Genomic DNA, 23,052 nt, shown 5'->3' on the forward strand with positions numbered 1-23,052 from the left:
GTATCAGGGATAATGAGGGGGAAATAAGAGAAAATAACCTGCATGGCTGCAGACTATGGTTATGTTGCTAACTGACTTCCAGAGGAGAAAAAGAAAGCCCCTTCACTGAGCTCATTCCATATCAGCACCCTCTTTGGTCTAGTACCACGTGGTAGTACAGTAATCTCCCTGCTGTATTCTTGGAGATACATTCCAAGACCCCCAGTGGATCCCTGAAACCATGGATAGTACTGAGCCAAATATATACTATGCTTTTTCCTCTACATACATACCTATGATAAAGGTTAATTTATAAATTAGGACACCTGAAAAACAAATAATCCAGTGAAGAAATGGGCAGAAAACACGAATAGACACTTCTCTAAAGAAGACATCCAGATGGCCAATAGGCACAAGAAAAGATGCTCAACGTTGCTCCTCTTCAGGGAAATACAAATCAAAACCACACTCAGATATCACCTCACGCTGGTCAGAGTGGCTAAAATGAACAAATCAGGAGACTATAGATGCTGGAGAGGATGTGGAGAAACGGGAACCCTCTTGCACTATTGGTGGGAATGCAAACTGGTGCAGCTGCTCTGGAAAACAGTGTGCAGGTTCCTCAAAAAGTTGAAAATAGACCTACCCTATGACCCAGCAGTAGCACTGCTAGGAATTTACCCAAGGGATACAGGAGTACTGATGCATAGGGGCACTTGTACCCCAATGTTTATAGCAGCACTCTCAACAATAGCCAAATTATGGAAAGAACCTAAATGTCCATCAACTGATGAATGGATTAAAAAATTGTGGTTTATATACACAATGGAGTACTATGTGGCAATGAGAAAGAATGAAATATGGCCCTTTGTAGCAACGTGTATGGAACTGGAGAGTGTGATGCTAAGTGAAATAAGCCATACAGAGAAAGACAGATACCATATGTTTTCACTCTTATGTGGATCCTGAGAAACTTAACAGGAACCCATGGGGGAGGGGAAGGGAAAAAAAAAGAGGTTAGAGTGGGAGAGAGCCAAAGCATAAGGGACTCTTAAAAAATGAGAACAAACTGAGGGCTGATGGGGGGTGGGAGGGAGGAGAGGGTGGGTGATGGGTATTGAAGAGGGCATCTTTTGGGATGAGCACTGGGTGTTGTATGGAAACCAATTTGACAATAAATTTCATATATTTAAAAAAAATAATACAAATGACAAAAAAATTTATAAATTAGGCACAGTAAGAGATCAACAACAAATAATAATGAAATAGAATAATATAGCAATATACTACAATAAAACTTATGTGAGTGTAGTCTCTCAGAATATCTTATTATACTGTACTCACTATTCTTCTTGTAGTGACAGGAGGTGATAAAGTGCCTAGTGAGGAGATGAACTGTGGTGAATGATGCAGGGAGTATGACGTAGTAGCTTTAGGCTACAACTGACCTACTGATGATACATCAGAAGAAGGATTATCTGCTTCCAGGCTGGGGTTGACAGTGGGTAACTGAAACTTTGGAGAGTGAAACCACAGATAAGGGGGGACTACTGGACACAGCAGTGCTAAATGCTCAATATACAGTTATTAAATGCAGGTGGCAACCATTGATGCTGGCTGTCATGCCAGTGGTTCCAATGATTACAATTTACTGCTATCACCACTGTAAAAATGTCAAATTTTCTTCATATTTTGAACACTGGTAATCTTTTGCCCTTGCTTCCACTCTGATTAAAAAATACTTTGCTGCCTTTAATGGACTAAATTTTAAAAGAAATTAGGTTCATAAAGAAAGTAATTGTGGGTTTAGCAAACATTTATGAAGCTTCACCCAATTTTCCACCTTTAGTTTCCACTCAATCCATATGCTTACATTAGCTTTTGCCTAAACTGCTTTTTTTAAACTCTTATAATGTTTACTGCCAACATTTTATATTCACATTATTTTCTCATGATCCCTAGGTGAATGTGAAAACTTTACTTTTTGAATCAAATCAAATAATCTATCATATTTGTTGGTTCTTACATGAAAGAGTTCTTCAAAACTTCTCTCGGAAATGAATCAAACATGCTTTCTTCCAGCCACTTGGAGCCAGACCCATGGTTGGAATTGCCACAACTTGCCAACAAGCAGTGTCCCAACACACTGGTACTCAAAGGATAGGGAAAAAGTCAAGTCTATTCTGTGATCTATAGTACTAGTAAGGAGCTGGCCACATTAACCTTATATACTCATATGTACCTAGAGTTCCCTTATTAGTCTGGGATAGAGAAAGGAGAGACAATGGAACAGAGTGCGTGTGTGACACCTACATTGAATACAGAATTATGTTATGAGTGCTTCTGGCTCAACACCCTTGCTGCCTCTGCTCAGAGCCTGTCTCCCACCTGTTGCCCACTCCTTCCTCACACATCCCAGCCTTCTGCCAACTTTCAGATAAGCCTAAACAGCTTCAATTTTCACGCCTCTTCTCTTCTTTCCAAGTTGTACAATTTGGAATAATAATGTCTCTGATCTTCAAGAATGGAATTTTTGCTCTTGCAACCAGATTGTATATGTTGTCATTTGAAGCCAAACTACTGTGGAAAAGTATAAACATATGCACAAGAGGATTGAAAAATTCCTCAAATACCAATTAATGGAAACAAATCAGTCATCCTCATCTGTTCCCAAGGATGTAGGGTTAACCACCAGTCATTGCACATCAGAATAACCCAGGAGCTTGTTTAGAAATTCAGATTCCCAGGCACAAACACAGGCTAGTCACATTAGGTTTCTAGGAATGGAACCTGTGTTTGATGTTTGTAACAAGTTTCCCTGGGATTCCAGATACCGACACCTCCTGAGAACCAGTGATTTGGAAAAGCTGAGAACAAGCAGTCAACATGCTATATTGATGGATTTAGACAAATATTCTTCAATTACTAACATTTTATTCTAAAAACTTGTTTTATAAAATTAAATAAAATGAATTCCTGTAACACACATAGAGATGCAGGTATATTTTTTAAAAATATAACTGAAAGGGCTTAGTGGGCATAATTGAATAGACATGAAAGTTTAAAACCTAAATGCTACTGTTGATATAAATGGGAGATAAAATCTGTGTGTCTCAATTAGTAAACATTTACAAAGATTCATTGAACATCTATTATGAGCAAAGTGATATATTCAGTATTTTCAGAAGCTGTAAAATAATATGGAAATTAATCTTCTTGGGGTGCCTGGGTGGCTCAGTCGGTTAAGCGTGCGACTTTGGCTCAGGTCATGATCTCACAGTTTGTGAGTTTGAGCCCTGCATCGGGCTCAATGCTGACAGCTCAGAGCCTGGAGCCTGCTTCGGATTCTGTGTTACCTCTCTCTCTGGCCCTCCCCTGCTCACTCTCTCTCTTTCTCAACAATAAAAGAAAAAAGAAAAGAAAAGAAAGCAATTAGTCTCCTTGCCAAGGGGGCTTTAATCCAGTTGAGAGCTGAAAGAGTCACACCAGAAGAAGATAAAATCATAACCAATCACAAATAAAGATGTATTTCAGCTTTCCTCTGTGAGGAATACTATGCACCCAATGCATTATTGTATCACATCCTTGGAATATAGGACAATGTCTCCTTCATCTATTTATCCTTGGTTCCTGACACCAGGTGCTATAAATACTAATTGCTATAAATTGAATAGGAATATTTTTCAGAAGTTGATTTAAAAATTAAATTATAGCATAAATATTCTTTAGAGTTTCTTTTGCTAGTTTATTCATTCAGTGCACAGTATGTTTCTTACAAGACGCTATGTATGCTTGCACAATGTGGGACAATATGAATAACATAAAGATAAGTGATATAAGGATGACTCATTAATTTTTTCCCTCAATAAATTTTTGCACACCCTGGACTCCAAATAGTTAGAATTCGTACACTAGAAATAGCTGTAAAGACATAAAGCCCTCCTATTTTGTGCAAATATTGGAGATTGTTAAAAAAGTAAAAAACCTCTTGTTTACATATCTTAAAGCATACTTGAAGTATGTGCCTAGAGTTGATCCCATTAACCATAGGCACACAGAACACATGAGGCAATCCTATGTTTTGTATCTGTGCAAAAAATAGCTTTAAACAGAATTTAAATGTACCAGAACCCAAAGTTCTTCCAGATGTATGCTTTCACTGATTTCTGGAAAATTGTTTCCCCATACCCTCTCACACTACATCGACCACTGTATAAGACCCAGAGGCCACTTTGCACTTTTACAGAATCCATAGCATTGACTCATGCTGTCGTTATCATCAAAATAACGTTGTAAATATCCTCTCATCTTTCCAGGCTATTTGGCTATTTTTCCCCTAAGAGGCTTTGCAAGAGACTTTTTATATAGTTCTCCAAATTCCTACTCCCATTAATGATTTTTAAAAAAATAGAGAAGCGTTCATTTAATCGGCTATTTAAAAACATCATTTTTCCTCCAGGGGCCTCTATCCCTTTTGAATTCGATGGTATTTATCAAGAAAACCTTTCTTACTGTATTCTTACTATGATTATGTATCTTTTTCTTTATATTCTTCTGGTTTTATTGAGGCCTGATTTGGAGCGTTCTCAGAAGAATGTGACCTCTCTAAGTAAAATCATCATTTTTATTGAGAATTGGCCAACAGGGTGTCTGTCACCTTCCCTTCTTCATGGCACAATGTCGGTATTGAGTCTTTGTGCTACATAACAAATTACCCAAACCTAGAAACTTAAAAAAACATATATTTGTTATCCCACAGTTTCCTTGGGTCAGGAGTCTGCTTGTGACTTAGCTGGGTCTTCTGCTCAGGGTCTCACAAAGCTGCAGTCAAGATATTGGCTGGGCTGTGATCTCATTTAGAGGTTTGACTGGGAAGGGTCTGCTTCCAAACGTGGTTAAGCTGTTGGCAGATATCATTATTTGGGATTGTAGGACTAAAGACCTGGAATTCTTACTGGCTATTGGCTGAAGGCTGCCTTGAGGTCCAAGAGGCCACCCACAGTTACCTGCCTTGTGGCTCTGTCCATAGGCACTTCATAGCATGGCCTTGCTTCTTCAGGCCAACAGGAGAGTCTCCCTTATGCATCTGCTAACAAGATAGGTCTGTGTGTGTGTGTGTGTGTGTGTGTGTGTGTGTAGTGTGTGTGTGGTGTGTATGTGTTTGTGTACATAATAACATAATCATGGGATTGATATCATCTTTGTCATTTTCTCAGAAGCAAGTCACAGGTCTCTCCCACACCTAAGAAGGGTTTACATGAAGGAATAAGCACCAGAAGATGGGAATTATGGTGTGTGTGTGGGGGGGGGAGGGTCACCCTAGGGTCTGTCTACCACAATGCCATGGAACTAAAGTACTTCAGGGAGGAACTATATTTAGATATGAATGATTTTTATTATTCTTCTGGGGTCTAGTTGTTTTAAAATAAGCTTATAATTCTCTAAATAAGTCAATTTTAATTCTCTTGGTATTAAAAAAAAAGCCATATAGTAATTCTCGGGCAAGGCCTCAGAAATTATAAGACCCAGGAGGGTAAAGAAGATAAGTAGGAGAGAGAAATAATGACCTCAAGCACAGTCAAGAAACCAAAATTCCAAAAATGTACGTATCGCTATTTGATGGTTTGTGTTTGCTTGTTTTGTGATTTATTTTGCTTTGATTTTCCAACAATATTTGGAGCTACATGTGTTGCATCTGTCTCTCTTCAAGGTTGGCTGTTATTGCTGATTTCAACAGTTCAGAGAATTACCCTCTATCTTCTTCAGTCAGTTCCCTTTGCATAACACCTAAATCCTCTAAAGAATTAGCCTGCTTTTGACTTCAGAACTTGAACGCAGGGATGTAGCTTGCCATCTGTCCTAAACTTTTTAAGTAACTTATTGCCAAGACAAATGTGGATTGTAGGCAACAACCTGGGACATTTCTGGTCTCAGAACAGGAAAAATAAAGGAACCCTTAAGTATTATTTTAAGTACTTTGTTTGTTAGCAGTGTTTGTGGTGAATGAAAAATTGATCCTCGGTTGTGTGTGAAATAGAGAAGTGATCTGCATGCCAATGGCCAATAGACTTCAGAGACTTCACAGTTCTGAAACTGAGATTTATGAACATCTGCTTTTCCCCCATAAATTTAAATATAGATTTCATCCTTTGAAACCTGCAAAACTCCCAGGTGCTTCTTCAGTCTTTATCTTGGGAACATGCTTTAAAAAAAAAATGGTATTAAATGTTAGCAACTCAAAATACTATATTCAGCATGTTGAGGCTCCAAGATGTCTAATGCCAGAACACAAGCCATAATAGACTTAATAAAGAATGCTGAAAAGTATTTCTTTCTAGTCCCAGTTTATGCCTTTCATAATTCCACAAATATTTATTTCATGCTTGCTTATGGGGTAGGCATTTTTAGCGCTGAGATCATAGCAGCCAATATAACAGAGAAAATCCCTGCCTTCATTGTGTTTATGTTCCAGTGAGTGTAAATGTTCTCTTAAAAGAATTCCCTTTAAATGTTCATAATACTTTCATATGGTTCATTGGAAAACTTTGCACTGGGCTTGCAAACCAATGTTAATCCATTCCTGATGTTGGACTAGATTCTGGGGATACAACTGTGAACAAAGTAGATCTTTATTCTCGCAGGGTTCTTAGGGTTTGGCATATTTCTCACCTCTGTTAAGAAACATAGGCCTGGGAAACAGGAGCTTTGGGGTAGAAACTGAGGAGCCACTTGCCCATTCTTTATTTTTGAGCCATCGTAAGCAGCACAAACAGTGCCTCCATCCTTTGGCTCTTGGGCTTACTAAGAGCTGTTACTATGGGTAGAAGATAAGAATGTGTGGACCAGAGGAAGGGGAATAAAATCACAACTCTGCAGAGGACAAACACATAAGTCAGCTAGGCACGTGGAAGGCTAGCAAAGACATTAAATCCCTCTGAGGAAAGCAAGCTTTTAAGAGCGCAGTTCTGACCACCCTGTAGCAGAGGACACAGGGCATTTACATAATAGGAAAGCCTCAGGAGGACAGTAGAGCTATTTAATTTGGTTAGGCTAATAGTATTCCATCCATTTACAGTGTAATAGAACGTTTCTCCTCTGCCTCTTAAACAGGAACATATTGGCACGATGCCACAGGGCACATAAAACAGCGCCAGTCTTCTTGGTGTGTCCATTCAACTCAGCTTTTGGGAGGGGGAAAATTAATTAATTTACTGATAAGTAATTTAAGACATTATTTTCTATTAAAACCAATACAGCTGCACCATGGAATATAATTCAGGATTTGCATATACCGTTAAGATAAAATATAAAACTAAAACAGTGCCGGAGCAAAGGGCTGAGGGATTAAGCCCTCTCCCATATTTCCCACCAGCCACCTACGAAGCCAACCTAACAAAAATAATGTTTTGATATGGATAATGGATCCTCAATTTTGTGCAAAGTGTAAATAACAGACAAACTCCCCTACAACTTTCCTATCAACCACGCTGTCCCTTGCGTACCCCTTCTTTTTAGAAATTCTGGAGTTGCCATTAGATGTAAGAAAATGTTGGACACCTTCAGGCCCCACCCCCGAGCCCTGGGGCCTAGCTCTGGGGCCCACGATCACTGTCCTCTGCATTTAAGAGAAGTCCCTTGGAAGGGTTTGAGATAGGTGCTCTTTTGCAAGATGGGCTCAGAGAGGTTTTCTCAATGCTCCCTCCTTGTCCTTAGCACTGAGTCTGAGTACTGGCCATCCTGCTCCCATATCCCTTTTTTCCAGTCTCTGAATGCTACGTAGCAGGCAGATCAGCTTATGTGCTTTGTGCTTTGTGTTCCTGGAACAGGATCTGGACCAGGTACAGCTCCATCTGGAAGAAGTGAGATTCTTTGATGTATTTGGCTTCAGCGAAGCAGCAGGAGCATGGCAATGCTTCATGTGCAACAACCCCGAGAAAGCGACCGGTGAGAGACCCCTCCCTTCCTCTTGCTGCTCAGAATCACTTGTGCCCCTGGGGTTTACAGGGACCTATGAGCCCTGCCATTCTAACTGGCCTTCTTCTTGCATGAACGTCCTAAGTTGTAATAATGCACAGAGGTATGCCTGGTGGCCTCTGCCTCATGGTGAGAGAGGTATTTCCCCAGAGTGGGAGTGAGAGAAAGGGAAGATGTTGAAAGGGAGAGAAACATAAACCAGAAACGAGCAAGAGAAACAACACCTTATGTGTAGTCATCAAGAAAGTAGTACCGGCTATTTTGTCCTGAAAGCATTCATTTCAGTCCAGATGACCCTGAGGGTTAGAGAAAAAGAGGTGTTCTGTCAAAAACCTCAAAGAAGGGAGATGCCGCTAAAGGAGTGAGTGCATGCACAACCCTGTCATCTCGTGGTCACCCCTTACACTTTCAAAAAACATTTTTTTAATGTTTATTTATTTTCAAGAGAGAAAGAGACAGAGCATGAGTGGAGGAGGAGCAGAGAGAAGGAGACACAGAATCCGAAGCAGGCTCCAGACTCTGAGCTGTCAGCACAGAGCCCAACTTGGGGCTTGAACCCACACACCCTGAGATCATGACCTGAGCCAAAGTCGCACCCTTAACTGATTGAGCCCCCCAGGTGCCCTACCCCTTACACTTTTGCTTGTGATTCTGCTGTGAAACATTTCAAGAGTGAGGAATTAATTGAGGAATACCTTCCTAGCTGTTATTCACCCTTTCCCTCTGTTTCTGCTGCCCAAAGAATTTGGTCTACTGACTTTGCCTAAAAATAACAATTAGTGAATATAAGCCAAGCCCTGTGCTAAACATGTCAGCTATAGCTCATTAACATTTACAATGATCTTATCAGGTTGGTACTGATATTATCTCCATTTTACTTATGGGGAAACTGAGGTACAGAGCAATTTGATTAACTGAGGTCAGACAGGTAATATATTAATAGCAGCAGGTTTTGAACTCAGTCTGACTGCAGGGCCCATGCTCTTAACCACTCCACCATTCTGCCTTCCTGGTTACACTTGCTCCAATCTGACCAGTGGAGTTAGGTTGATAATAAGTCTGTTTTCACAAATTATGCTGTCCTTGGAGTATTTCATCACTCATTTGCCTTCTGAGGACAAAGAGTTCTCACCGCTGACAGTGCTCGAGAACTGCAGTTTCAACCAAGAGAACAACGATAAAACACTGCTGAGCCCAAAGCCACTTTGTAGATGAGCCACTCTCCAGAGAGCCACAGATTGCACCACCTGTACCCGTTCCTTTCGTTTTAGGATGTTGAGCATCTTAAAGATTACCCATTGTGGCAAGTCTATTTTCTTGCTAACTAACTGCCGAGAAGTTAAGACTGAATGGAAGAAAGTCTGTTTATTTGGCCAGATGGAGCTGTGAGGGGCTCATGGAGAGGCACCAGCTGAATTGTATTCGCCCACGGAAAAGTTGTGGATGGAAGAGGCTGGCAGTGCAGGATGGCAGGCTTTGTGAGGCACAGATTGTTGGCTGATTACAGAGTCTGCACTGAGCTGATGCCAGAGTGAACACCCCAATTTTTAAAAAGTTAATTTGAGCAAATAAGGAATTGGGGAATTGAATGTCTCCATTATAAAACTTTCTCATTAGACCTTATTCCACCTATGGAAAACAGCATAAAAGAAACTTTATTTGAGAGCATGGCGAAGTAGGGTGCTTATCCTAGATGGCTCTGAGAGACCCTTAAGAATTCTCATTCCAAGTAAGCTGAGTCCTTAGCTCAATAAGCATTTAATCATATCTGGCCAACAGAGGCCTCAGAAGAGGGGCTGGAAGTTAAAAACACAAAGTGTTCCTTTAATATATGCTTTCTCAAATTCTCTGCCATACACGTGAAAAGAACAGTTTGCACATTTACTCTTTCTTACTTGTGTTTCTCACAGTTAAATATAGACTGAGAACATATAGCAATAAAAATTCAAACAAGGCCAAATATTTTATAGCAGAACATATTGAATCAAAATGCTTGGCCCTAAAAACTTCAGTGTGCTTAGCTTTCTTTGTTCATTTCCTTTTGCTACATGAAAGGGGATGTGAGTCTGAGAGAAATCCTATGTTCAACTATTATTTTCACCAAAAACTCTTGATTCCCTGAAAAATGTATGTAAGTTGTTGATCTCATCTTATTTTTATGTAAGCATCTAGATTATACATTTCATAGAAATGAAAGGTCTAACATAATGCTGCCGACACATATTATTCATGGAGACAATATTTACATTCATGTTCTTAAATTTTAAAGATGATCGAGACATAGGAATAAATATTTTATTATTTTGTTATGCACAGCAAACATAGTACCCGAATCCTACTTTTCATTTACGTAATGTATGTTTGTTGTATTGGTTGAATGTCTTCTGCAGGCCAAGGCTTGGTATAAAATATGAGTAAGGTGCAATATCTCTGCTCTGAAGGGGTTCATAATCCAGTTAGGGCCAGAAGGCATATATGGAAAAGGCTAGCATACTTCCTTGTATGTTTATAGCAGGGAATGAATACTTGCTGAGTGAGTGAATGAATGAATAATATTTGGAGATGACAAAATCAAATATGCCTCAAATATTAAAGTAAGATGTTTCAAGATTGTGATTATGTATTAATCAAATCAAATACATCACTATAGCATACCCAGTGCATTGTAAATCTGGTAAATGAAGATGGGGCTTCTTTCCTCCCTGAGGTAAGTCAATATATAAAAAACAAATAGCCCCCAGCTTAGCCCCTGACAGACTGTACCTGAGTCTTGTTACTGCTCTGGATTTAATCAATGCCCTCAGAGTCCAGATTCCCCTCACGGGGTTCAACCTCTGAGAGGATGGGTTTAAAGAAGTAGGATAGGGGAGCCTAAGACAAAAGAAATTTTTTAAAAAACTGTATTATTTTTTAAGTACTGACAAATGGTAAAATAATTGCTGTCAAGTATTCATTGTTCCAATATAAAACAAAAAGTGCTGTTTAACATCTCCATAAATGAGAAATAAAACATGAGGCATTTATAAAATTTCAATTAGACATCAGGAAAGACATCCTAAAATATAAATCCTCCTTAACAGTGTGTAGACCAAACTAGAGGACCCATTCAGAAATTGACAGCAAATCATCTGGCTTACATGGTCACCTAAGTACATTCCCTTTTTCAGATTAAAGTCTTATCACCCACCAGCACTCCTAGCAACATACAGACATTCACAGGCATTTAATATCTGATAGTCAGTAAAATATACTTTGAATCCATTAGATGCAGATAAACTTAGAAAAAACTGAATGCTACAGTAGTCTAAAGTCTAAAAATGAAATTGTTATAATTGCTGTCATTTATCATACCAACAATGAGCTGAGTATTTTTCTTATTATTATTGACTCCATTTTACAGATGAGGAGGCTGAAACACAAAGAGGTCAAGTAATTTTCCCAAGGTCACATAGCCACCAAGTGGTAGAACCAAGATTCAGTGCAGCCTAATTCCTGAACCTGAGATTTCAACCTCTTAGGCAAATCCAAATTGAGGACATTGAGTATTGGAAATTCCAATTATATTCCAAGTATATTCCCATTCCAAGTATTGGAAATTCTACAGTGTTATAATATCTACCTCTCTGATGACTTATTCCACTTAAAGAAGAACAGGGGCTTTGTTATGATAATGTGTGGGAAATCATCACATGCAGGAAATACGTACGTAGAAGCTATTTCCAATCCTTCCAATTGCTGACTCAGTTTCTGATAATCATTTTATAAAAGTACAGAATAGACGATTAGAAAATCACTGTAATAACTCGAGTCCTCTGAGATTTGCCTGGTGGTGTTTATTGCCAGTCCTATTACTACACATGAATGAGAGAATAGAGATTGAGCAAGTGGATAGAACAGAACAGAACTTACTTCTGGAAAACCAAGCAAATCCCCTTTATCAGTTGCCCTCATGTCTTGGAACTGCTAGTGCATGTTAGCAGTAACAGTTAGTCAGCATCATCCTGGAACACATCTGGCTTCAGTCACATTTGTTAAAAGGAGGAGGAAGGACTAGATCGTGACTTTCACTCTTATTTCTCAAGACACGTGGGATGCCTATGTTCTTACACCCTAGAAAAAATAACTTAGAGACATCTCGGTTTTGGCATTCGTGTCCTCCTCTATAAATCTGAGCACTCCCCAGTGTGATTACTCTCTTAGTCACTAGATATTTAGATGTTGAATGTGATCGTCTGTAAGAGGTCTCCTTAGGTTATAAAAGAAAATGAAAGCATTTTTTTTAGACAGCCTTCTATCACGATTCCTCTTTAGAACGTGATTTCAAATATTTGTGCTATAGAAGCAGGCTCCATTATACGGGCAAATGGAGATGGTTGCAAAATGATATGAAGAAAAGAAAGAGCTCTCCCAGGAGATTTTCTTCACACACCGCAAACTGGTAATAGCCATTGTGTCTCTCCTTTGCCGGACACCTTCAGTGTGGGCTAGATAACTTTCCACTCCAAATACCAATGTGAAAATGGGCTCAATGGCCTCTGAGGACCCAATCTATGGGTCACAAATACCTCTGTGAGTCCATTAGTATGGAAACATTGAATGTCATTATCAACTTTCACAGTAATTTGAAGGTAACAAAAAAGAAAACTCCATTTTGGATTTATGTAGTGGCTAGGTTTGCCCTGTGATGCCTTCCCTCCTACTATGTATGTTAGAATATTGCCTTATGTCCTACACATGGGTAGAGTCCCAAAAGTAGGACAGTGCTTATGTAGGATAACCTCACATTTTCACATTTACCTACTGTTAGAGACTACTGAATATGCATTCACTGCATAAAATTGAACGCCAGCTTGTTGTTTGAAGATACTTTCAATTATTTAATGACAAAATAAATACATACATAGTGACTCAGATTAATTATTATCCTGAAATCTTTTTTCTTTTCCCTCTCTTCCCATTTTCCTGTTCTATGCCTTTCTGACACGGGCATGCCTCTCTCTTTTAAACCTTCCCACACACTCACAGCTCACTTGCTCTCTCTCTCTCTCTCTCTCTCTCTCTCTCTCTCTCTCTCTCTCACACACACACACACACACACACACACACACACACGGAAACACCACTACCCCCAGATAATAAATTCCTCTCCTCTGTTCTTTCTATTCTCCCACACTTCAGCACACACAGCATGTTGCTACTAATCTTCCCTGACTGGACAGTGAACAGGAGAAGAGGAAGTATGGGTTATTCATCTTTCTATGCCCTACACAGTACTCAGTACCCAGTACATAGTAGTGTTTAACAAGCATTTGATGTATGGATACCAAGTAATTCGTGGATTATGTAAATGATAGAGTGAGTGTGGAAGATTTGTTTTGAAATGCAACTTTAAAATCCAATACCTTCTTAAAATTAAATAGACACTGAACTGAAACCTTAAAGTAGCAACTTTTGCAAAATAAATCTTTATAAGAAGAAAATGTTGCTGTGCACAGGATTTTAACATCCTATGGATACCCAATTTCAATATTTTACTAAGAGGTTTCAATACACACATGTACACAGAGTCCATAGTAAACGCGCTAAGAACATGTCAGCCTCGATGGGAAATAAACTAAGCTCAGTAACCTAGCACCCTTCAGGGGCTAATTTCTATTCTTTATCTCTCGTCACTTTCCTGATCCTTCTGCCTTATCATATGGGGTTAACAATCTTATCCTGACATAGGGTAAAAGCGTCTGATGGCCTTATACTTGTAGCCAAGCATTAGTCAGCCCATGGTTCTCCACAAACAAATCATCACACATGGGAATGTGTCCTTTTCACTTGGAGAATAAGCTGAGTCAAGCCAGTCTATGGAGCAGAAGCATGCTTTCAAAAGGCAGACTAAAAGGAGTAAACCAGTCTCTTATCACTACACCACCTTAAGATAACATTGATTTAAAGAACTTTTATGTAGTTCTAAAATAAAGCGCTTAAAATATTTCAGGAGAGCTGTGGCCATCACCTTGCAGAGTAATCCTAACGTTTTGTTCACCTATATAACTAACGTTAGGAAAGGAAAGAAATGTGTTTTTCAGCCACAAACTCATCTATGTAAATGACATATAGGTGCCTTTAGCAGCCACAGAGAATAAAGTCATCCAATATCTCAAGAGGATGGTAATATTTGCATAGGTGGGATCTCATCCTTCCTACCTTCTCCTATAGATTACCCTCTTCCCTATTCAGTTTCTTCCTCCCAATTGATTCCTCCCATTGGCTTTTAAACACACTCATGTGGCTTATCCTTTCCTTTTCCTCCACCTACTGCTCTACCTCTCATCCTCTCTTTATTTGTTTTTAGTAATAATAAGAATAGCATGGGGCACCTGGGCGGCTCAGTCAGTTGAGCGGCCGACTTCGGCTCAGGTCATGATCTCAGGGTTTGTGAGTTCAAGCCCCGCATCGGGCTCTGTGCTGACAGCTCAGTCTTCTGATTCTGTGTCTCCCTCTCTCTCTGCCCCTCCTCCACTCGTGCTCTGTCTCTGTCTTGTTATGCCCAGAATTCGTGATCCCCAAAGACCACCAGGAAGCCGAGTCCGATGCAAAAGCAAAGAGCCTTTATTCGAGCTAGCTCGAGCTCAATCCCCTACTGCACCGACGCAGCGGTGAGATACCTGGGAGAGAGAGCGAATTCCAAAAGCACAAAGGTTTTATTGGGGTCTAGGGGCAGTTGGTGAGGTAATGGCTGTGGCCTCAGCTGATTGGCTGGGGAAGGGTCGGAGTCCTGTTACGCAGGTCGCCGGGCATGTTTTGATTGGGAAGTTTGAATGGGTGAGTGGGAGGTTACTCAAGGGGAGGAGGCATGGTCAAGGTGGAGGACACAGAACAAGATGGAGTAGGCCGGGGTAGGTCCGCCCTTTCATTCCCCCTTTGTCATGTAGCTTACGGACCCAATCATGGGACCGGCTGCATTTATGGTGACAAGGGGAACAGAGTTTGGAGGTTTACGCAAAGTTCTGGGAACCAAGTGTCCCTGGGGTGGCTCTGGGAGGTCTGATTAAGTATTGTCCCCAAGCTGGTGTCTATGATCTGCCAGGTGATGTTTTGGGGGGCGTGGGGACTCCTGGCAGCATGAGCAATGACAAGCAGAGTTAACAGAGTTACCAATATTAGGTGGGCCGAATGCGCTGTAGCTTGAGCTTGAGTGGGTTGTGTTGGTCCCAATTGACAGCCCATAGCGTGACGAAGTCCTTCCAGATCAAGGAGGGGTCTGCTGGCCAAATGTGGGTGTGATGGACCCAGGTCGTGATGCCGTCTACTTTGAGAGCGGTGGGGGTTGTCAGCACCACAATGTAGGGTCCCTTCCAGCGCGGCTCGAGGGTCTCTCGGTGGTGCCTCTTGACGTAGACCCAGTCTCCTGGCCTGTACTGATGAGGTATCGGGGTTGGGCCAGCCTCGTAGATGGCACGGAGGCACGGCCAAATGTCCTCGTGCGCCCTCTGGAGCCCTCTCAAGGAAAGAAAAAGTTCTTGATCTTTAAACTCTGCAAGAAGTTCAGCTCAAAGGTTGGGAATAATAGGGGGTGGCCTGCCAAACATGATCTCGTAGGGAGTAAAACCCAAGGTGTAAGGAGTGTTCCTAACCCGGTAAAGGGCATACGGTAGGAGAGTCACCCAGTCCCCGCCAGTCTCCATGGTTAATTTCGTAAGGGTCTCTTTTAGGGTTCTATTCATTCTTTCTACTTGTCCTGAGCTCTGGGGCCTATAAGCACAATGTAATTTCCAGTTTGCCCCCACCGCCTTGGCTACTGCCTGTGTTATCTGTGAGATAAAAGCTGGTCCATTGTCTGATCCTACCATGGCAGGAAAACCATACCTGGGTAAGATGTCTTCTAGTAGCTTCTTAGCCACCGTCTGAGCCGTTTCATGCTTGGTTGGGTATGCCTCCACCCAGCCAGAGAAGGTGTCTGTAAATACTAAAAGATATTTATAACCATACTTTCCTGGTTTGACTTCAGTGAAGTCGACTTCCCATTGGGCTCCTGGTCTGGTGCCTCTGAGCCTGGTTCCTTTTTTTTATTTGAGGTGGCTCTCACATTGGTGAGTTGGCAGGTCTTGCAGGCAGATACAGCTTGCTCTATTTTGGTGTCCTGTTGGTGAATCTTGATTCTGGCATGTCGGATTAAGTCTTTTAATTTTCGGGCCCCCATGTGAGTAGACTGATGCATGTGCTCTAATACTGAGACTCCAAGCCGGTCTGGCAGCACGAGCTCCTTGTTAGGTGTATACCACCATCCCTTTATCTCCTGGGCCATGGGGAGTTTCTTGATCCGCTGTAACTCCTCCTGGGAGTATTTGGGCTGGTCTGGTAAAACTGGGTCTCCCGGGTCCGGTAGTTGTATGGTCATGGTGGGGACTGAAGTAAGGGCTACTGCCTTGGCTGCCTGTTCAGCCTTTCGATTACCTCTAGCTACTGGTTTATCAGCTTTTTGGTGCCCTTGGCAGTGGATAATGGCTACCTTGGCAGGAAGCCATAAGGCTGTAAGCAGGTTAAGTATCTCCTGCTTATTTTTTATAGTCCGTCCTTCTGCCGTCAGTAACCCTCTCTCCTGATAAATTGCCCCATGAATATGAGCTGTGGCAAACGCATAACGGCTGTCTGTGTAGATGTTAAGCCGTTTTCCAGCTCCCAGCATCAGCGCCTTGGTGAGGGCTATGAGCTCCGCTCGCTGGGCTGACGTTCCGGAGGGTAGAGCCTCTGCCCATACGGTGTCCGTTTCGGTGACCACCGCTGCACCCGCATACCTGTGTCCGTCTCACACAAAGCTGCTGCCATCAGTGAACCAAGTAGCCTCGGCATCCAGGAGGGATCGGTCAGGTCCGTCCGGAATCCATGTACTTGTTCCAGGATTCCCACACAGTCATGTAGTGAAGCAGGGCCCACTAGGTCAGGGTCAGGGTCGGGCAGGGTCGGGCAGCAGGGTTGCAGGATTGAGGGCTGCACTGGGGTGGAACCACACTCGTGGAGGGTTGAGTAGGAGGCTCTGGTAATGAGTCATACATGTGTTACTCCTCCATCCAACAGGAGGCTGTTTCAGGACCCCTTCAATAGTGTGTGGGGTCATGATCCAGATTTCCTGTCCTAGGGTCAGTTTGTCAACGTCCTTGACTAGGAGTGCTGTCGCCGCAATAATTCTTAGGCATGGCGGTCACCCGGCAGCCACTGGGTCTAGTTTCTTGGACAGGTAAGCCACTGGGCAGTTCCAAGGGCCTAAGGCTTGAGTTAGAACCCCTTTTGCTATTCCCTTATGTTCGTCTACAAAGAGGTGGAAGGGCTTCGTAATGTCTGGTAGGCCCAGGGCTGGGGCACTTAGGAGGGCCTTTTTTAACTGATTAAAGGCAGTTTCTTCTTTTTCAGCCCATTTAAATGTTTTCCCCACTTTGGTAGCTTCATATAGGGGCCTGGCGATCTCAGCAAAACCTGGAACCCAGAGGCGGCAGTAGCCGGCTGATCCTAGGAATTCCCTTACTTCGGGAGGTGGGAGTAGGGATCTTTAGGACAGTTTCTTTTCTGGCATCTGATAACCGCCGCTGTCTGCCCTCCAGGATATATCCCAGGTAACTTACCCTCTCCCTGCATATCTGAGCCTTCTTCGCAGATGCCCGGTACCCTAAGGCCCCCAGGGTAGCCAGCAGGTCCTGGGTCCCTAGCTCACAGTCTTTGGCCGTGTAGGCAGCAATCAGGATGTCATCTACGTACTGTAGGACGGTGAGGCCAGGGTGCTCCCTTCTGTACTCACCCAGGTCCTCGTGTAGTGCCTCGTCGAAGATGGTGGGCGAATTTTTGAATCCCTGAGGCAGCCGTGTCCAGGTGGGTTGCCCACTGTAGCCCTCCTCCAGATCATGCCACTCAAAGGCGAACAAGGGTTGGCTCTGGGGTGCCAGCAGCAGACTGAAGAAGGCATCCTTTAAATCTAGTACAGTATACCAGACCCTGGAGGGCGCCAAGGAGCTCAAGAGGGTATGTGGGTTGGGAACAGTTGGATGTATGTCCGTGACCCCCTTATTTACTTCCCGGAGGTCTTGTACCGGTCGGTAGTCATTTGTGTGAGGCTTTTTGACCGGCAGTAGGGGGGGGTGTTCCAGGGAGACTGGCAAGGAACTAGTATCCCTAGGCTTCGTAGTCTCCGGATGTGTGGCTCGATCCCCTTCCCGGCCTCCTGAGACATGGGGTATTGTTTGATCCTTACCGGACTCTCTCCTGGCTTGAGCTCTACCAGGACCGGGGTCCTGTGAGCGGCAAGTCTTATCCACCACCCCCCCCACCCCCGCGTCTCTGCCCAAACCAAGGGGAATTCTTGTAGCCATCTGTCTATATTATCCTCTCTCGGGAGCGCCTCCTGGTGGAGGCAGTATTCATCCTCCAGTTTCATGGTCAGGACCTGGATGGGGTGGCCCTTGCCATCGGTGACCTGAGGCCCCCCCTTGTCTGAAAGTTATGTGAGCTCCAATCTTGGTCAGTAAGTCCCGTCCTAACAGCGGGTAGGAGCATTCTGGTATTACCATAAAGGAGTGGGATACCCGGCCCGTTCCCAAATCTACTGTTCTTCGGGCAGTCCATGAATACTGGCTCATACCAGTCGTCCCTTGTACCCAGGACTTCTTGCTGGCTAGTTTTCCTTGTGGGGTGCAGAGAACCAAATGTTGTGCTCCGGTGTCGACAAGGAAGTCAACAGGGGTCCCCTCCACTTTAAGAGTTACCCTGGGTTCGGGGAGAGGGTCCGAACCCCGACTCCCCTAATCGCTTAGTTCATCTAGCTCTAGGACTTTTACTCAATCAGTCTTGCTTCCCTTCCCGCCGGCCCATTTCGGACAATCTCAGGCCCAATGCCCTATCTCCTTGCAGTATGCGCACTGATCTTTCTGCAGCCTCTGCTTCCCCCCCCCCCCCCCCCCCCCCCCCCCCCCCCGCTTGGTGGTTCCTTTACCTTTTCTTGCGTCGTCTGCCAGCTGCCGGAGACGGCGGTCTCGTTCCTCAGGGAAGTCAGCAGTGGTAGCTAGTAGTATTCTGGCCAGGTCTCGAGTCTGCTTACTGCTGGCAGCTGCCATGGCGCGAGCCTGCTTGTCCTCAGGAGGCTCCCGGTTATTATATACCTTTTTGGCTACCACCAGTAAGTCCTGCAGACTTTTTTCTCCTAGTCTATATATTTTCTGTAATTTTCTCCTAATGTCTATGGCCGATTCGTTTACAAAGGCCATGATAACAGCTGCCTTGCTTTCCAGAGCCTCTGGATCCATGGGGGTATAGGTACGGAATGCCTCCATGATCCGTTCTAAAAAGGCAGTGGGAGATTCATCTTTTCCCTGTTGTACATTTCCTACCTTGGCCAAATTGGTTGGCTTTCTAGCAGCCATTCGGAGACCCCCCCATTAGAGTCTGGCAGTAGACCTGGAGACTCTCCTTACCTTCTGCCGTGTTGAAATCCCACTGGGGCCAAGTTAAGGGGAAGGAGGCATCTATCTGAGTCTGGTTGGTGGTGGGATTCCCGTCTGCACCCGGAACTAGTTTTCAGGCCCCTTTGAGGATTCTTTCTCTTTCTTCAGTAGTGAACAGGACCTGCAAAAGCTGCTGGCAATCATCCCACGTGGGCTGATGGGTAAAAAGAACAGAGTCTAATAAATCGATAAGCCCTGCCGGTTTCTCGGAAAACTTGGGATTCTGAGCTTTCCAATTGTAGAGGTCACTAGTGGCGAAAGGCCAATAGTGATGGGGCTGATTCCCCTCCACGTCTGGGGGTCCGGTGGCTCTCAGGGGCAGAATAGTGGAGTCGGCGGCAGAGGCCGATTGCTCCCTCCAAGCCCTTTGTCTGGTAAAGGGCGGGAGGATTCCCACTGGAGCGTTTCAGCCTCCCGCTCTCGGAACAGCGTCTGCCTCCCCCGGAGGGGGAGGATGGTGTTCTTCCTGCATCCTAGGGGGGTTATACGGGGGAGGAAAAATTAATTCTTCTTCAGTCCCCCCCCCTGTAGGACAGGGTAGAGGGGTGTTGAAGGCTGGGTAAGACTTTTCTTGTTTTCCTTCTTCTTTGTCCCTTGCAAAGCAAGAATGGGTTTTGGCTCCAGAGGGAGTGGGGCTAGGAAGGGCTTAAGCCAAGAGGGTGGGTCTTCTACAAGGTCCTGCCAAGTGATAATGTAAGGGAGCTGATCAAGATGGCCCGTCTTAGGCCAAGAGATGATACTCCTGACTCGGTGGATGGTAGGGAGGTCGAAGGTCCCCTCTGGTGGCCATCCGACATTGAAAGTTGGCCACTCGCTAGAACAAAAAACCTGCCACCAGCCCTTTCAGACTTCCACACTGAGGTTGTTAGCTCTTCCCCTCACATCCTTAAAGTGATCAATCATAATACTTAGAGGAGTAGTCTGAGTCTGTCCCATAACGTCCATCCAGTAAGTCTACAGAACAAAACAGAGAAACACAAAAACAGACAAACAGAGGGCCCCTGGAAAGTCTTCCAACTCCGTGGAAGCAAAACTGAAAGCTAGCTTAGACCTTTGAGGGGATTCCATGTCCCTCCAAAACCGATGAGGGGATTCCACGTCCGTCCTAAACTGAAAGCTAGACAACAGCCTCACGCCGACCGGTGGGAGCGACCCACCTCATCTCAGACCTTTGAGGGGATTCCACGTCCCTCCAGAACCGATGAGGGGATTCCACGTCCCTCCAAAAGGGAGGATCGGAACGTCTTCCAAAACTCCCGGCCCGTGGTCCTCCAGTGCGTCCACTTAGACCGCATCGGGCACTACCAGAATCTCAGAAATGAGCTCACACAGAAAAGATGGAACGAACAGACACTAACCGTGGCCAGTCAGGCTCTCCGGGTCGGGGGTCCCTCGAGGATCTTGGGGATCCTGGGCCGAGCCCCCAAATGTTATGCCCAGAATTTGTGATCCCCAAAGACCACCAGGAAGCCGAGTCCGATGCAAAAGCAAAGAGCCTTATTCGACCTAGCTCGAGCTCAATCCCCTACTGCACCGACGCAGCGGTGAGATACCGAGGAGAAAGAGCAAGTTCCAAAAGCACAAAGGTTTTATTGGGGTCTAGGGGCAGTTGGTGAGGTAATGGCTGTGGCCTCAGCCAATGGCTGGGGAAGGGTCGGAGTCCTGTTACGCAGGTCACCGGGCATGTTTTGATTGGGAAGTTTGAATGGGTGAGTAGGAGGTTACTCAAGGGGAGGAGGCATGGTCAAGGTGGAGGACACAGAACAAGATGGAGTAGGCCGGCGTAGGTCCGCCCTTTCAGTCTCAGAATAAATAAACATTAAAATAAATAAATAAATAAAAATAAACATTGGAAAAAATTTTTTTAAAAATAATAAGAATAGCAGCCACCATTTATTGAATGTTTATTACGAACCAGCTCCATCTTAAGAAATTTACAGACAATACTTCATTTTTGGGGCTATTTATTTATAATTTAAATTCAAATTAATTATTAATTAAGCCATACAGTGTAGTCTTGGTTTCAGGAGTAGAAACTAGTGATTTCATCACTTACATATAGCACCCAGTTCATGTCTCAACAAGTTCCCTCCTTGATGCCCATCACCCATTTAGCCCATCCCCCCCATCTACCTCCCCTCTATCAAACTCCCTTTGTTCTCTGTATTTAAGAGTCTCTTATGGTTTGCCTCTCCTCCTCTTTAAACAAAGGGAGGTGTCAATGTTCATTCTGCCTCTCTTTGCATCCTTCTCCATCTGACCTGACTCTACTCTGGTTTCTAAACTCATTGTCTCTGTGGACATTGGAGTTAGGCAAGTCTCTCGTGCACTGTGTATGCCACTGTCCTTGCGTTACTGCCTTTTCGCAGCACTCAATTCTGCTGACCAGTTGCTCCTTCTTCCAGCACCCTCTCTCTGTAACCGTGTGATGCAGCACTCTGGTCTCCCTCCTACTCTCCAGATACCCCTTCCCAGCCCCCTTTCTGGGCCCACCTTCCTCCATCCCCTATTCACTGCTGAGAGCCCTCTCCTCCTTGCTGTACACTCTCTCCCCAGCCAGTCTTTGCAGGGCCTGCAGCTTCAGCAGCCACTTCTATGAGACAACTCCCAAAGGAGTATCTGCAGTGCAGGCCTCTCCTCCCAACTCTGGATTTACATTTCCCACCACCTACTTGGCTGCTTCAAAGGCACCTCAGGCTCATTTCATTTGAATTAAATTCATGAGAAGTGTCTATTCATGTTTTCTGCCCATTTCTTCACTGGATTATTTGTTTTTCTGAGAAACTTAACGGGCGACCATGGGGGAGGGGAAGGAAAAAAAAAAGGTTAGAAAGGGAGGGAGCCAAAACATAACAGACTCTTAAAAACTGAGAACAAACTGAGGGTTGATGGGGGGTGGGAGGGAGGGGAGGGTGGGTGATGGGTATTGAGGAGGGCACCTGTTTGGATGAGCACTGGGTGTTGTATGGAAACCAATTTGACAATAAATTTCATATTTAAAAAAAAGAAAAAGAAAAAGAATTAAACTCATGATTATCCCTCCCTTGCCCCTGTAAAAAGTCTAGGTTTTCTTTTGGCATTTTCTATATGAGTAAACACAACATCAGTCATTCTGCCACACCAGTCAGAGACCCACTGCCCTCTTCCTACCTCCACCCAGTCCCTCACCCAGCATCATGGATTTGACCTTCTCAATGGCTCTCAACTCTGTCTACCTCTCTCCATCACATAGAGTAAGATACCATAACCTCTTACTTAAAATAATGGAAATAGCCTCCTAACTAAGCTACTCTGGACCTGCCAATCAGCCTCCCACACTGCAGCCAGAATGACATCTTCAAAACACAAATCTGACAGTGCCTCCCCCCCTTGAAACCTTACAACAGCCCACAGCTCTTAGCTTAAAGACCAAACTCTATAACATGCCTCTCATAGCCTCACATCCAATGGTAGTGCATAGTACCCATCCATTTCAGTCCCTAGCACACAATGCTCAATAAATATTTACCAAATAAGTGAACATCCAAAGTTTGTATCTTCTCAGAAAATGTTTGGTAAAATTTTTCTCAGGCAAATGGTGACAGAAAACAAATTAATGAATTCACAGTGATTCATTTTC

At 43.8% G+C, this 23,052-nt stretch overlaps 2 protein-coding genes across 2 annotated transcripts in view; one reads left to right on the forward strand and one right to left on the reverse strand.

Moving 5' to 3' along the window:
* Nucleotides 1–23,052, forward strand: part of VEPH1 (ventricular zone expressed PH domain containing 1) — a 245,087-nt gene that overhangs the window by 207,136 nt on the left and 14,899 nt on the right. Inside the window, 1 exon segment of the mRNA XM_019440365.2 lies at nucleotides 7,806–7,923. Within this exon segment, the coding sequence (XP_019295910.1) occupies nucleotides 7,806–7,923 (118 nt within the window).
* On the reverse strand, nucleotides 14,660–16,786 carry LOC128777297 (uncharacterized). The gene is made up of 2 exons (XM_053903680.1): nucleotides 15,814–16,786; nucleotides 14,660–15,447 (listed from the first exon to the last, which is right to left on the reverse strand). Exon 1 carries the CDS (start codon nucleotides 16,631–16,633, stop codon nucleotides 15,914–15,916), a length of 720 nt encoding a protein of 239 aa, XP_053759655.1. The 5' UTR covers nucleotides 16,634–16,786; the 3' UTR covers nucleotides 14,660–15,447; nucleotides 15,814–15,913.

This window comes from Panthera pardus, unplaced genomic scaffold, assembly GCF_024362965.1.
Source record: "Panthera pardus isolate Hobbes unplaced genomic scaffold, ASM2436296v1 HiC_scaffold_16, whole genome shotgun sequence".
NCBI classification, from domain to species: domain Eukaryota; kingdom Metazoa; phylum Chordata; class Mammalia; order Carnivora; family Felidae; genus Panthera; species Panthera pardus.

Excerpts from the sequence above, each read along its gene's own strand:
- LOC128777297 (XM_053903680.1), bottom strand. The coding sequence starts at position 16,633 with ATGCTGGGAGCTGGAAAACGGCTTAACATCTACACAGACAGCCGTTAT.